The 14,921-nt window shown below is 40.2% G+C and overlaps 2 protein-coding genes across 2 annotated transcripts; both read left to right on the forward strand.

The window, feature by feature from the left end:
* Nucleotides 1-984: 984 nt before the first annotated feature.
* Nucleotides 985-7,860, forward strand: jef (major facilitator superfamily domain-containing protein 6 jef). Its single transcript, XM_017149292.3, has 5 exons — nucleotides 985-1,117; nucleotides 2,311-2,744; nucleotides 3,180-3,834; nucleotides 4,367-5,572; nucleotides 5,867-7,860. The coding sequence occupies exons 2-5, from the start codon at nucleotides 2,497-2,499 to the stop codon at nucleotides 6,047-6,049; spliced, it is 2,292 nt and encodes a 763-aa protein (XP_017004781.2). The 5' UTR covers nucleotides 985-1,117; nucleotides 2,311-2,496; the 3' UTR covers nucleotides 6,050-7,860.
* Nucleotides 7,861-7,956: 96 nt separating this feature from the next.
* On the forward strand, nucleotides 7,957-8,880 carry LOC108062504 (uncharacterized). Its single transcript, XM_070212126.1, is given in 3 exon segments — nucleotides 7,957-8,010; nucleotides 8,088-8,152; nucleotides 8,154-8,880. Coding segments are annotated over 3 exon segments (846 nt in total).
* The last annotated feature ends 6,041 nt before the right edge of the window (nucleotides 8,881-14,921 follow it).

Below are 14,921 nucleotides of genomic sequence, written 5' to 3' on the forward strand. Positions count from 1 at the left end.
TAAAATGTAAAACCAATATACTGGGGCAATCTCACCACACAGGGGGGTAAAATCAGCACACAACTGGGGAAATTTCGTCACCTGAAAAATGTAGGGAGTTTAACGCCTGAAAATATGCTACACTGATCAAGCGTACCATTTTTGTTGACGTCCTATATTTGTTGCTGCTGCTGGTAGTCTGTTCGTTAGCCAGCTCGTCAAATATAAAAATATGTATTTAAAATAGGTGCGAATTTACCCTTAGCGTAGGGTGGCGAAATTTCCCCAGACCGTACTTTTTTAGAAATAATTATTTTTCTTGCGAAATTAGGCGCGAAGTTAAAAATCACTGACGCAGAAATGCACATTATAGCACTGTGTATTATATAAAAAATCGTGTATCTTATTCCTTTTGAATTGTGGCATACAGAAAAAATTTCGTCGAGAACTAAATGTAGCTTTTGAACTGTTAAAACACATTTAATATTATAGCTTAATTATCTTGGCCTTCTGTGCAAAACAAATGCATTGGTTGTGTCTGGCCGTCTTGAAGGACTAAAACAAAAAAATTATATATTTTTACGACTTATGGATTCCGAGATATTGCAGGTGACGAAATTGCCCCTGTGACGAAATTCCCCCACTCTCCCCTACATGTTCTGAAGATGGTAAGTTGTCTATTAAAACCGAATTAAGTTTTTAATTTCAATCAATACATTTTTATTATTAAATTTTTAAGTTTAGAAAGGAAGTTTAAATCAAATTTTTGGCGCCAAGCTGTCACTTTCACTCGTTCCGTCACTCTCGCACTCGCTTCGGCAGGTGCAGCCCACCCTCTCTTTCGCTCTCTTTGAAGTCCTGCTGTCGGCCGCGTCAAATCTCATTAGACTGGATACACACACACACATTCGCACGCGACAGCGGAACGCGCTTGAGCGAGCTTTTCCGTCCGCTTTTGAGCGCAACATTTTCTTTTCGGGGCTCTTTTGAAAAACTCTTGGGCAGCTTGCCAAACGCTCGTATAGAGGCCAGTCGCGAGGAAACTCTGCTTATCGATTACGCACGTAACACATTTGCCCCACAGAGCACCAAAGAGCAAATAGTTCAAAAATAACCAGCGAGCCAAATAATAATTGTGGTGTGTAATCAATTTTCGGATAATTAGGTGAAAAGAGCGCAAAGGTTTACATAATATTTGGATGAAAGAAGCGGACTTGAAGAAGGCTTTCAGTCTTTCGCCTCAAGTGTCTCAGCCTGTGACAATGGCCTTCAAGAAGTGTGCGAAAATTGTCTATATATAGAGAGTGATATGTACCTCAGCTTTTGTTGGCACGTGTGAGCCATTAAAAAAGGAATAAATCTGCAGATTTGCAAAAGGATTTAAAATATTATAATTGTCAGAGGGTTGAAGTTGTGCTATAAAACAGAGTAAAATAGGTGTACATATAATAATATGCTTTATGTTTTTTATAAAGTGGGTTTTATGATTTCTGTTTATATTTTCCTTATTTTCTTCTTTGCCTATGACTTCAATAATCTATTATTTTTCCCCAAGAACCCCACATTTGCATATATATTCTTTAGAAGCAACAACAAGTCTGCTCTATATACAGACAATAACCCACATATACACACATACACACCCTCGTACCCATTTACCCACATTTGTTATGTGCCAACGGTGCGTATGTGTACCAGTAGACTCAACCAAAAAACAAATGTACAAATTACTCACGCTCAAAGCTCCCCAGCTAATGCAATTCACTCAACTCGCTTGAGCTCACTCAGAAATCAGAGTGAATGGCAGAGCTTGTTTGTTTTGCCATTTTTCCAAGTCTCTGAATTATTCGCTTTTCTTTTTCTGAAAAGAGTAAAATATTTGAATGCTCACTCAAAAGTGTTCAAAAGAACTGGGAAATGTCAAACGGAAGTAGTTGACAGCTGTAATTGTTCGAATTCCTGAGTGGAAAGGAGATGAGTGGCTTCCGCTTGAGCTTAGCCTTGTGGAAAAGCAGTAATCCGGACTATATACTATCAAAAGGATAGGATTTAATGGGTTTTCGCATCTCATATATAAAAAAGAAGAACTAAACTGGTTGTATGACTAATAACTAAAATTTTTACATATTAAATATGATGAATTGAAATAATTGAGTAGTTCTTGTATAGTATGAACATCATTTATATAGTTAAACGTAGTTTTGAATCATATCATATGCATATAAAACCTGCGACAAGAAAGGATGTTTATAACGATTTTTCTCTGTCGAAGTGTGTGAGCCAGAACAAAACAATGGTAATGCTGAATTGTCTCCCTTTTGTTTTCCACAGCTGCCGAATGATAATGGAGATGATAATGAGGCTGTAACTGGGACACAAGAGACCAGACCGAAAGGAAGTGCCAGTCAAGAGTGGAATACCACCAACCAGAAAGGGAAGGGTTTAGAGGAGGAAGGAGAAGGAAAACACCCAGGACCATCCAGTAGACACCATCCGAGTTCAAGGAACTAGCGAGCAATGAATCCCTACACACAAGGAGGCGGAGGAGGTGCCGGCGGCGGAGGAGGCGCCAATCCCTTTGGGGCACCTGCCGGAGGAGCGGGCTATGCCCAGCAGGGCTACGCCTACGAGCAGCAGGCAACAGGTGGCTACGACCAGGGAGTGAATTTCGGCCATCAGCAGCAGCAGCAGGCAGCTGGATATGGACCACCTGGAGCCAGGCCTCGGGTGGATGTGGAGGCCAGCGGGGAGGTGGATCCCAATTTGTAAGTCGAGTTATCATTTTAAAAATTTTAGGTGTATTTAAAACACAAGAGGGTGATATTTTTATAACACAATATAACACCATTTTGATCAGGTAATACATTCTATATAGATCTATAAAAACTAGCGGTTAACAGCCTCCTATTAAGAAAACCTCTGCTTGTTCTCTGCCGCCACACAAACAGTTTACCAAAAAAAGAAAGACAAAATATAATTTTCCAAAAAAAATTTTAAGGATATGGATAGAATTTAAGATAGAGAAGATCAGCAATAAGTAGTTCCTTTACCTTATTTAGAACTTACTTACTGTTAGAAATATTTATCATTTTGGAAGGTATTGAAAATCTATTATAAACCATGATGTATGATATCAACAATTTCTATATTTATCTATATATTTTGTAGAGTCTTGTACTAATTTATTATTTGATCCTCAGATATCCGGAGGCCAAGGAGTCAACGCACAAGGTTCGCGGCCACTCGGACATCCTGGAAATGTTTTTCGGCGCCAGCACGGAACGGGAGCTGATTCCGGTGAAGAGTTTCTACTTCTTCTTCTACGCCGCCTTTGGATCGCTGTTTCCTTTGATGGGCGTGTACTTCAAGCAGATGGGCATGAATCCGGGCCAGTGTGGCATCCTGGTGGGAATGCGGCCCTTCGTCGAGTTTTTGTCCGCCCCTTTTTGGGGATCCTATGCGGATCGTTGTCGGCAGGGCAAGCGGTTGCTCCTCGGATCACTGGCCTGCTGGGTCCTCTTCACCATTCCGCTGAGCTTCATCCGACCGGAGGCCATCAACTGTATTGAGCGGAGGAATTCCACGGACTTTGTGCTGACCTACACTCGCACGAAGCGAGATCTGTCGGCCATGTATGAACCGGAGCAAATGGATCTGGCCACCGGGACCATGCCGGCGGACGAGGCTCTGGAGGAGGCGGAGGCAGCGCACAGCAGACACAAGAGATCCCTGCTGCTGCCCAGGATCGATGCGGGCATCTCGCCGGTCCACATCAACTTTGTGAGCAACTATGACGACAAGTACCACAGGGACTATGTGACGCCCATCTTTAGTTCCATGGTCTACAGAACTCCGGTAAGTCGAAGGAAAATTATGTGAAAATGTAAAGAAAGTTTCTAGTTCGTACTAAAAGTTTTTTAAAGGTCGATTGTTTCTGTTTGATTAATATAGATCTTACTCTTTACTGGTATACATTAGTATAATTTCTATGCATTTAATATATTTATAAGTTATAAGTATATTTAAATCGAAAGAAAGTTACTAGTAAAAGCTCGTTTACATTTAAAGTAATACCCTACTATTCACATATGATCTCCCTTATATAAATTTACCTTTAGATTAGTTAATATTATTTAAACTAATATAATTTTAGTAAATTCTCTGCTTTTGCTATCGTTCAAGTTTATGATATAATGAATAGTTGTTCAATTTGTTGTGTTAATCCTAATTTTTCTAATATCTGTATTGCAATCCATTCTCTTAAAACCATTTCAAGATCCACCTTAGGTATGTTTCTAAAATCTTTAGAGCAGCTGCCACAAGGATTTAATCTTTGAAATTAAAGCCAAAATAATATACTATAGATATATATATTTCCCACCCACAGGACATCCAAAAGGCGTTCTTCCTGCTGCTGCTGGTGATCCTCATCGGGGAGTTCTTCAGCGCTCCGGCGATCACTTTGGCGGACTCGGCGGTGATAACATTGCTGGGCGAGGATGCGGACAAGTATGGGCACCAGCGAATGTTCGGCTCTTTGGGATGGGGCATCTCCATGTTCCTGGTGGGCATCGCCCTCGATCACTCCACCTCGTTCTCGAACCATCCTTGCGGAGCGGGAAACAAGGAGAAGAACTACAACATCTGCTTCTCCATCTTCTCCGTGCTGATGACCTGTGCGATTATCTCCGCCTCGAAGATCACCTTCAAGTACGATCCCATCGATGAGCAGATGGCCGCCGCCCAGCAGCAGGCGCAGTTCGTGGATCCCAACAAGCGGGCCGAGGAGGAGTCGATGAACCAGTTGGCCGCCCAACTGAATCTGCCCTCGCTGGCCGTTGGTAGCGGCAGTGCCGCCTCGGGTGCCTCCGCCGGTGGCGTTAGTACCTTCCTGGCCGCTGGCCACCAGCCACAGCCGCACATTGGGGCCGAGTCCAAGGTCTTCGCCCAGACGGCCAAGGAGCTGCCGGAGTGGATGACCGTGCTGACCCACTTCAAGGACCTGAAGACCGCCTCCTTCCTGTTCGTCGCCTGGTTCATGGGCTTCGGCATTGGCCTGATATTCACCTTTCTGTTCTGGCATCTCCAGGACTACGGTGGCACTCCCACCCTGTTCGGTGTGGCCTCGGTCATCAATCATGTCTCCGAGATTTTTGCCTACTTCTTTAGCTTCCGTCTGATCACCCAAATCGGTCATGTCAAGGTTTTGTGTCTGGGTTTAGTTGGCAATGTCCTGCGCTTCCTTTACATTTCCTATCTGACCAATCCGTGGATGGTTCTGCCCTTCGAGCTGATGCAGGGCATCACCCATGCAGCCGTTTGGGCCGCCTCCTGTTCTTACATTGCCCACAATACCCCCAAGCACCTGAGAGCCTCGGCTCAGGGCGTCCTCCAGGGCATCCACCACGGATTGGGTCGCGGCTGCGGCGCCATCATTGGCGGCATGTTCGTCACCTACTACGGTACTACTACTACCTTCCGCTGGTACGGCATCGCCTGCCTCTTCGTCCTCGGCTTCTTCATCTTCGTCAACTTCTATCGCAAGGAGCAGGGCTTCATCTCGGAGATACCAGTCACCGAGGATCCGCATCAGGTGAGTTTTGGGGATATGAATGGGGATTATATAACTAGGGTTATCAGAAAAAAGTGAAAAAAATATTTTAAAAAGTTAAAAGTTTTTTAAAAATAATAATTTTTGATAGTCTGTGGTTTTATTGACAGTTGCAGATTTTTTAAATCTCTTTTAAAAGTGTCTAAAAGTATGCTACGGGAAAAATACGTTTTTCAAAATGGTTCCCACTTACTTAAACATATATTGTTGCCTACTTTTAGACACCTTTTAAAGTCTTTCTTAGTTAAATAGCTTAACTAATTTCCCTCCTTTCAGGTGGCCGAGGAGACCTCGCATCTGGCTCCCCACGGCGTTCCCAGCAATCCCATACCAAGGGCTCTCTCCAATTCGCGTCTAAACGAGATGAACCCCAATGGAGGACCGTATGGCACCTACCAGACCACTGGCGGCAATCTGGATATTCCCGGAGCCAACCAGCACAATCCATTCGCTCAGTAAACAGTCGGCATTCAGCCCATCCACATACTCACAGAACTAAAACGAACAAAGTATAACCGCAAACATATCTTGGACATTGGCCTGCAATATGAATTGCATAACTGCATTGCTTTATTTTGATTTGTTGGGCAATCAACATACGATCTACACATAGCATAGCATATACATATACACATATATATATTTTATATAGGACCTGCCACATAGCCATAGCATAACGATTCCGTATTAGTTAGATTGGTTACAGTCGATGGAGGAGAGAGTAGGGGGAGATCGAAACGAATTTTCACATAGCAGCTTAGCAATATACATAGGGCAATATATGTGTGTGTACGGATAGATGTATATATATATATTGTGCCGATCTATAATATTTATAGGCCTTTTTATATCAGTTGCATGTTAGTTAGTTTTGAGTTTCGAACATGCCGAGTTTGTTGCCTGCTTTTGGGCGATCACCAAAGCAAATCACACCCCCGAATCGAATCACACATAAAGTACCTATACAACTATGCAAGCAACCTAATCAGAGATTGAGATACTTAAAACACCAATAGCAAATGTGAATACGGGGCGTTTCAAGGCTACAGGACATCGGGAAGCAGTGGGAGCTGCTTCGTTTAGCCGCAGTTGATTATGACTATGATGTTCACTATACTATCTTATAGTATTAATTTAGATTATCCCTTGTCTTATGGCTTTGAAACGCACCGTATGGGTTTCCCAATAAGTTAGGGGAGTTTCTTGTAAGGAAAAACCAAAAAGCTAATTTGTAATTAAATTATTTTACATTTGAAATACGTTTCGAAGAGGATAAGTTCTTGGTTTCACACATTTTAAGAATTTCAATTTGTTGAAAATTTGAGGAGACACTGTCATTTCCAAAATTGTCCTATGCAATATTACATAGAAAGAAAATTAAGTAATTTAAAGGAATATGTACTATGAAATATAAATGTAGTTGCATTGAAAAACCTAAATCTAAACTAAAACTTAAACAAAATTAGAGATGAGAACAAGCAAATAAAAGAAAAGAAATTTAAACCAAAACATAAAACAAATGTTGTAACGATTGATATTATCGAAGTCCGCCTCATTGCAATCAACTGTTGAATATTTTAATTTTTACACAAATATACTAACAAAATGACATATTTTGACATACCTAAGGAAAACATATAAAATAGAAATATATAATATACGAGTTTATATATTATAGTATATGAAAGTTGACGCACCAAAGTGAAAAGTGAAAAGGCAAACTAAACTGTATCTGTACCTAAGAGATATTTTTCCTGATTTCAGCTCGACGATATTTGTAAGCTAATATAGCAAATCTCTCGCTCGATATACATAAACATTAAAATATACAATACTGTAAACATTATAATTAAATATTGTTGATAGCAAATTTGATTGGATATTTTCTAGTTACAATACGCTAGTTCTTGTGTACAGCACCATATTTCTGGACATTTTTCGGGTAGATGAACCTTAGTATTATGCATTCTGTACAACTGCACTCACAGTTATGTTTGTTGAGCCCGTATTTAAAGAAAAAAACTCTCTCTATATATATATTAAAAAAGAAAACAAACAAAAAAAAATACTCATATATGGTATATACACTTATATAAGAATGTACAAGTATTATACACAATGCGCATACATATGATACAAAGGATACAATACCCAACCCGAAAAAACCGAGAACCCCAAATGACAAGTGAAGTAGACGGAAATAACAAGAAATCATGTAATTATGTATGTTTAATAAAACGTTTAACTACCGAGTGAAGTCTAAAGACAAAGGCACAAATTCTTTTGCCCACCAGCTGTGTTTGTTCTTGGTCTTTATTGTGGTAGCCAATATAAATCGGAGCTGTCAGTTGCGATGAGTAAATAAAATGCGACTCGCGTTGGCATTCTTTTGTTGGCAGTTCTGCTTGGCTTTTGGTCAGGTTAATGGAACAACGGCTTATTCACCACCAAAAGCACCACCTGTGGTTCGCCCACTGCCAGGTGATAGTCCGAGGAGAGCTCCACCACCGATCAGACCTGTTCCAAGACCACCGCCACCCAGGCCAAAACCACCACCGCTTCCCAGGCCAACACCACCGCGATTTGTTCGACCTCCTACAGCACCACCCATCAAGATACCAACGATTCCGCGACCCAAACCCACCAGACGAGTTATCATAACAAGGAGACCGACAATAAGGAGCCCCAAGCCACCAGTGACACCAAGACCCGTCTTAATACCAACCACTCGAAGATTTCTGATTTGGTCACGAATTCCAACTAGAATATTACCCACTAGACCAAATATAAGGCCCACCTTATGGACTAGGCCACCAGTGCGTCCTCCATTACCAACTATACGTCCAACACGTCCCAGAGTGGGTCCTACCTTATGGACAAGACCTCCAGTACGACCAACCATTAGACCTACGATAAGACCACCAGTAACCAATCGACCCATTCCGACAAATCCCACAAGAAGAGCAACCTTATGGACAAGACCCCCCATTGGATCCTCTCCGCCCACAAGACCTCCAGTTAGAGCCACCCAACCTCGGTCGACTTTATGGACTAGGCCCCAAGTTAGAACCACTAGACGTTTAACTTTTATTTTTAACGAACCCACGACACCGATTGTACGACCCATTCAAACCACAAGACCTCCAAATCCGGACATAACTCGATCCACAAGAAGCCTGATATTTGTGTTTCCAAGGGATACCACTTCAATCGCTCGTCGGACCAATTGGACTGTTCATCCGACAAATCGTCCGAGAAGAGGATTTTTAGTTACCACTATGAGAGCATAAGCAAAATGAATAACCTGAAATAAAGCCGGGTATTATTTTGGAAATGTAAGATCTGCATTCACGCGATATTAAATTCTGTATGTCCTTGCATAAAGCTTTAAGTGCACATTAAAGCGGATAATGCTTGACTTTAGGGTACCCCATTAAAGAAATTATCAGAATAAAAATGGTTGTATTAAACATTAAAACATTATGGATACTTTAATTGATATATCTTGTATGGATACCGCGAAGTTGTATATTAATTTATTTTTATAGAATTTTATAATTTAAAATAGATAATTGAAATACCAAATATTTGGAAAACAAAAATCGAAATACTCCCACAGCAAATGATAGTTTTTAGATTTTTGTTTCTGCTTTACAAATTTCTTTATTCTTCATTACAGAAATGTACATTGCACAAATATCAACAACATTATTCCTTTACAGTAGTTAATTTCCATTTTCTAGTTTAATTTACGCGTAACGCTAGTCAGATAGACTTTTCATTGCTCTCAGCTTAACTAAACTAAAACTGAGTTTTATGCACAGCAAATTTGGCGGAGTCCGTCTTTAACGACCCCATCTCCATGACAAATAACCCCGAAGTGCCAACATACCCAACCTAGATATGCAAGGAAACTGGAGGGGGTTTGGGGGAAAAAAAGTAGTTGTGGCATACCGGAAACGCTTCAAGTTTGCTGAGCTCATTCGTCTCTGCGATTTGTTGGCATTTCAACGGGCTGACGTGCTGGCTGCCAGTGGGCGGCATGATGAGGGGGCGTGCCGGGTGGCTGGGCGGTGGGCTGTGGGTGGGGGCGTGGTGCAGTGCCTGCTCATGCAATGATAAATGAAGTTTTAGTGGCTTTTGACCCATTTAATAAATTGTTAAAGTTGAAGAATGCGCAAGAATATTGTAAACTTGTTGGCCGCCATTTCTTTTTCTCTCTCTTCCTTTTATTTATTTTTTATTTCCATTTTTATTTGTATTTAAAGTTTATTTTTATTTTTATTTAGTTGCTGTGTGCGCATTCTGAATTAGGGTTAATTTAAAAGTTGCCCATTGCAACACTGACCCATGGTGGAGTGAAGTTGTTGCCATGTTGCAAACTTTGCCGCTCACTTTTCATGCCCCACTTCAGAAGTTTTGTTGAATTTTAAATAATTCTGTTAAATTGCATAACGTGTCCAGCTGTCCGGCACTCCATCCTCCGTCGTCCGAGGAACTTTGGACTTTCTGCTTATTAAGTTAGCGGCGACGACAGTTTTCAGTTAACGTGATTATGTGCCATTAAAAAATTGTATATTATCCACGGGCCACAGAAGGATGAAGGAAAAACTCGACTCAAATATCCATGACAATAAATAAGGAAAAGCGGATGGCAAGGGGAATTTCGGGGGGAATCCTCTCTAGCCATAATAAGCAGCATAAAAAGTCCTGGCAGGGCTCTATTAGAGCCAGGACTAAGCAGCTTGGTCTGTCCTCTTGGAACCAAGCCCCCCCCCACCCAAAAAAAAAATAGAAAAAATATAAAGTATGCGCTGGCAACTCTTCCTCGCGGTATCCTTTTGGCCCCCACTCCTTGTCAAATATATACATCCCCAACTATATAAACAATTTTCTTTTATGCAAGAATAACAAGCAACAAGAATGGATTTTTGCATAAGAAAGCCCCGGACTGAAGTTGAAGTACGATGGCATAGCGAAAATCCTCGCAAGGAAGCTGCTGCACAAAAGTCGGGGCCAAATGCAATCCGAGCTTTGTTGCGTTGCCATGAACAATCGGACAGGCAGGCTTGGCTTTTGATTGGGGGATTAATGGGGGGTCGCTCCGGGGATTCCTGGGGCGGTATCAAAAAGTGGATATCAATGCGTGGGCATGCATCCAATATATGTGTGTGGTTGGTGACCTATTTGGATCCGACCCTTTGAGCCTCGGCCTTTTAATTCCAAGTGTTGTGATTTATTCCTGAATTTATCGGCTAGATGGGAAATCACTTTATTAAAAATATTCGTATATAAATGGAATAATCGTTGATAAATTTAGTTACCTTATTTATGCATTTAAGTTTATTTGAATTTTTCAATTTACATTTAATTTATTACTGTTAAGAGCAAACTATTTTCTTCTTAAAATACTTTTTCATATTTAAATAAGTTTTTTATTTTTAATATTTGATCTTGGCCACCCCACTTTATTTTCAATTTAAGCCCCTGAAAAATGATTATCTTAAAAGTTTTCACTGTTTCCCAGTTTCTGCCATAGCTTATGTTAAAGGCAACATTTGCAAGGGAACCGCAAAGATGAGGCTGCCGAAGAAAACTTCGACTGCACGGGGTGAAAAGTGAGGAAAAGTGGAAACCAAGAGCAGAGAGCAATGTCGACGACATTCAGCCGCAAGAAGTTGTCGCTGGGTGGCAAAAAAGGGGAAAAACGGGAAAAAAGGCGGGAAAAGTTGTGGGTGGCGGACAAAAAGTGCTGAGCATAAATAAGACATTTGCGTGTGTAAGCACCAACAGCACGCAAAACAACAACGATGGCTTAAAATAACTCCAACACGCAACATTGAAATGTGGCTAAGAAGAAAAGAAATACGAAGAAGAAGAAGCTGCTGACTCCGGTTCCAGGATCTGCAATAATTTTCAAACTGCTTTCGCCCCCGAGAATCTCGAAAGTTGCAAAAAGAAAATGTAATGCAAAATGCAAAGTCATCGCTCGCCGTTGTCCTCGAGTGGCTGTTACACCATCCCTCTTTTTTTTACCCCCCTTCACTATCCTTTTCCCTCAATCATCTATACCCCCCTCTACTTTTCTTTTTTTTAAACATACAAAATTTTGAAATAAATATCTTATAAGCAAAACAAATCTCCATTAATTTGATGTCTGAAAAAATGTTACAAAAAATTTTACAATTAAAATTGTACTTTTTTAAGTATTAAAATAACTTTAACATCTTTAAACATTTTGAAAAAGTATGAATGCTATTTGGTTGTTCTTATTAATACCAATCGAAGTTATGAGGAAATAATGTAATTCAAGCAGCTGAGTAACGGGTATCTGGTAGTCGAGGTATTTGATTTGTTTTGATTTTTCCTTCAGTGTGCAACCAATTGTTGTGATTTTTTTCTGTGCTCCGACTCGTGCACATGCATTTATTTAAATTCCTTTGTCCTCGTGTCTAGGAGTCCTTCGCCCACCCCCTCATTTCGCCAATGTATTCATTGTCTGTGAAATTGTTGTGTGTTTCCATGCCGTCGCATAATGTCTCTCTTTGCTCTCTACGTGAGCTCCTCATTCCGGCTTTTCCTCCCCTTTTCCACCCACAACCCCTTCGGGAGGTGCAATCCTTGTAGCGACTGCAGTTTGCGGTTTTTAACTTGTGACAGTTTTAAGTGGCTGCCGTTTGTCTCCGTGGCTAGATTCATTCACATTCACATAAGCAGGATGCCCAAGCACATACGTGGGTGCTCTGAGCTTTAGCCAAATTGTAATGCTCCTTATTTCGCTGCTTATGCATAAATCGTTGGCCATAATGATGCTAAGTAAGCAGCTCCATTTCCCCAGCTGAGATAAGCGCCATTTGAGCCTGATTAAATAAATCCGTATTCACAGAACGATTTGCTAAATTAACTTTGCGGCTTTTGGGTGTTTTGTAAAGATTGTTTTAGATGAAAGAATTTTAGATGTTGGGTATGATAAAGGAGAGGTTTTTGAATTTTTATACCCTTGCAGAGGGTATTATAATTTTGGTCAGAAGTTTGTAACGCAGTGAAGGAGACGTTTCCGACCCCATAAAGTATATATATTCTTGATCAGGATCAATAGGGGAGTCGATATAGCCATGTCCGTCTGTCCGTCTGTCCGTCTGTCCGTCTGTTTCAATACCGTTTGCGAGCTCAGTTTAAAAGCTAGCGCCTTGAAACTTTCACAGTCGTCCTAAAACATGTGTACGCAGATCAAGTTTGAAAGCCGACCCGATCGGACGTCTATATCCTATAGCTCCCATAGGAACAATCGGATATAGCTTTCACAAAAATGAAGATATTTCGCTCAGTGTAAGAGCTATTGGCATGAATCTTTCCAAATCGTATTTTTTTGTGCGTACCTTGATCAGGGTAAAAGCGCGTGCCGATCGGCCGTCTATATCTTATAGCTCCCATAGGAACAATAGGGTGAAATCGGTCAAAATTTGACGTTTTTCAGGATATTTCGCGCAAAATATTAGCTATTCCCATGAAACTTTCCAAATCGTATTTTTTTGTGCGTACCTTCATTAGGGTAAACGCGCGTGCCGATCGGGCGTCTATATCCTATAGCTCCCATAGGAACAATAGGGTGAAAAATTTTAAAATTTTATTTTTTCAATTATAAAATATTTTGTTGTTTATTAATTCATGTTGCTAGTCTAGTCAAGTTTTAATTCGTAAAATCTGCAAGGGTATTAAAACTTCGGCTTGCCGAAGTTAGCTTCCGTCCTCGTTTTAAATCATTTGTAAAGGGAATTAAATAAACTTAAATATATTCTGTATTACCACGTTAAAATTTTGGATAAATTTAACGATTTTAAATTTCCCAAATAATACCAAAATATTCTAGATACTTTTTTAATAAAATAATAGGGACTATAATATTTTTATATCGCTAATTAAGGATTAATGGTATAAAATGATCCGTAAAAAATCGATCCTTGGTAATGGATTATTTTCTAGGAGATTTATCTTAACGTATTACGTATACGCAGTGTTTCTTGTTTGTAAAACTGAGTTTATTAACTTTTTCCTTAGTAAAGAAACATTAGTTTAACTTTAAAACTTTAAAAAATACCTTTTCAAGTTGCTTTTTTTTCTGTTCATGAAGTGCTAAAAAACACTTTTACTTGCATTTTTCAAAGGGTTCCAGATTCTTTGACTGCCTTGGTTTCCGCCTATCTTTCAAAGTTTCTTCCGCTTTCCTGGCCATTTGGTTTTCAATCACGCCTCCTCAGCAGGAGAACCAGCTGGATTCGCCTGCATTTGCTGCCTAGTTGGTTAAAGCCTTAATACCGGCAAGAGCACCGCCACCCGAGTATTGTCAATAAAGGGGCTTTTTGCTGCCTACCGATTCAGCCACGCCTCCCCTCCACCCCTTTTTTGAAGAGAACCCAAAGAACGCACTTAACTGTTGGCAGCATCATAATCCATAGCATAGTTTCCTGGCGCTGCCAACAACCTTTGGCTTTTGTTGTTGCTCGTCCCAAGTCCTGCGAGTCCCAGAACAAAAGGAAAACAATTTTCATGCGTGCATGGCAAAAATCAAAAGAAAGGGCCAGGCCCACAAACAGACACACACAGGGAGACACACACACACATCAAGCGGCCAAACAATGCCTATTTTAGTGAGATAAGAAAGGAGAAATGGCACGGCAGCATCAGCATCAGCAGCCCTTCAAAGCAATTTCGAAGTGGCCCCGTTCTCGGGTTCAAACTCAGGTACCACCACATATCCGTGGGCCCAGCAAAAGGTGAGCCTGGCAGTCGGGGGACTGGACGAAAAGCCAGCGACTCACTTCACTCATCGCTTAAGTGGCTGCGGAAGGATTTTGCTGTGCGCTCCGTTTGCCAATACCCTTTGAGAAAATATTCTTGGTATCAAAGAATGCAATTCTAGCCAAATTAAATTCTACAAAAGTCTGAAAAATATTAATGGAATCTTTATAATTTCTTTTTATCAATAAAGAATTTAAATTATTTCTTAATTTGCTGGACATGTTCTTTCTATAAAAAAGAGGAGTAACCAAGTATATTGATAAATTAAATATCTAAAATTTCAAAGAGATTTTCTATCATCTAAAATTCTATTCATTATAATTTCATTATACATTCATTATACATTTAAGTTATTAGTTAGTAGTTAAACAATTAATAAATATTTATTTAAAAATTAGTTCTCTTAGATATTTTTTTAACGTATTGAAAATAATTTTTCTCAAAAGCTTCTATAAAATCAACTTAATGTAAATGTCTAGAAATTTTCCGTACCACTTATGCGAATATCAACTTTCTTCTACAGGGAAAGGAT

The sequence above is a fragment of the Drosophila takahashii genome, chromosome 2R, assembly GCF_030179915.1.
Source record: "Drosophila takahashii strain IR98-3 E-12201 chromosome 2R, DtakHiC1v2, whole genome shotgun sequence".
In the NCBI taxonomy this organism is placed as follows: Eukaryota; Metazoa; Arthropoda; class Insecta; order Diptera; family Drosophilidae; genus Drosophila; species Drosophila takahashii.

Coding starts and splice junctions, on each gene's coding strand:
- jef (XM_017149292.3), top strand. CDS start 2,497: ATGAATCCCTACACACAAGGAGGCGGAGGAGGTGCCGGCGGCGGAGGA. Junction 2,745..3,179: donor GGGGAGGTGGATCCCAATTT/GTAAGTCGAGTT, acceptor TTTGATCCTCAG/ATATCCGGAGGCCAAGGAGT. Junction 3,835..4,366: donor CCATGGTCTACAGAACTCCG/GTAAGTCGAAGG, acceptor TCCCACCCACAG/GACATCCAAAAGGCGTTCTT.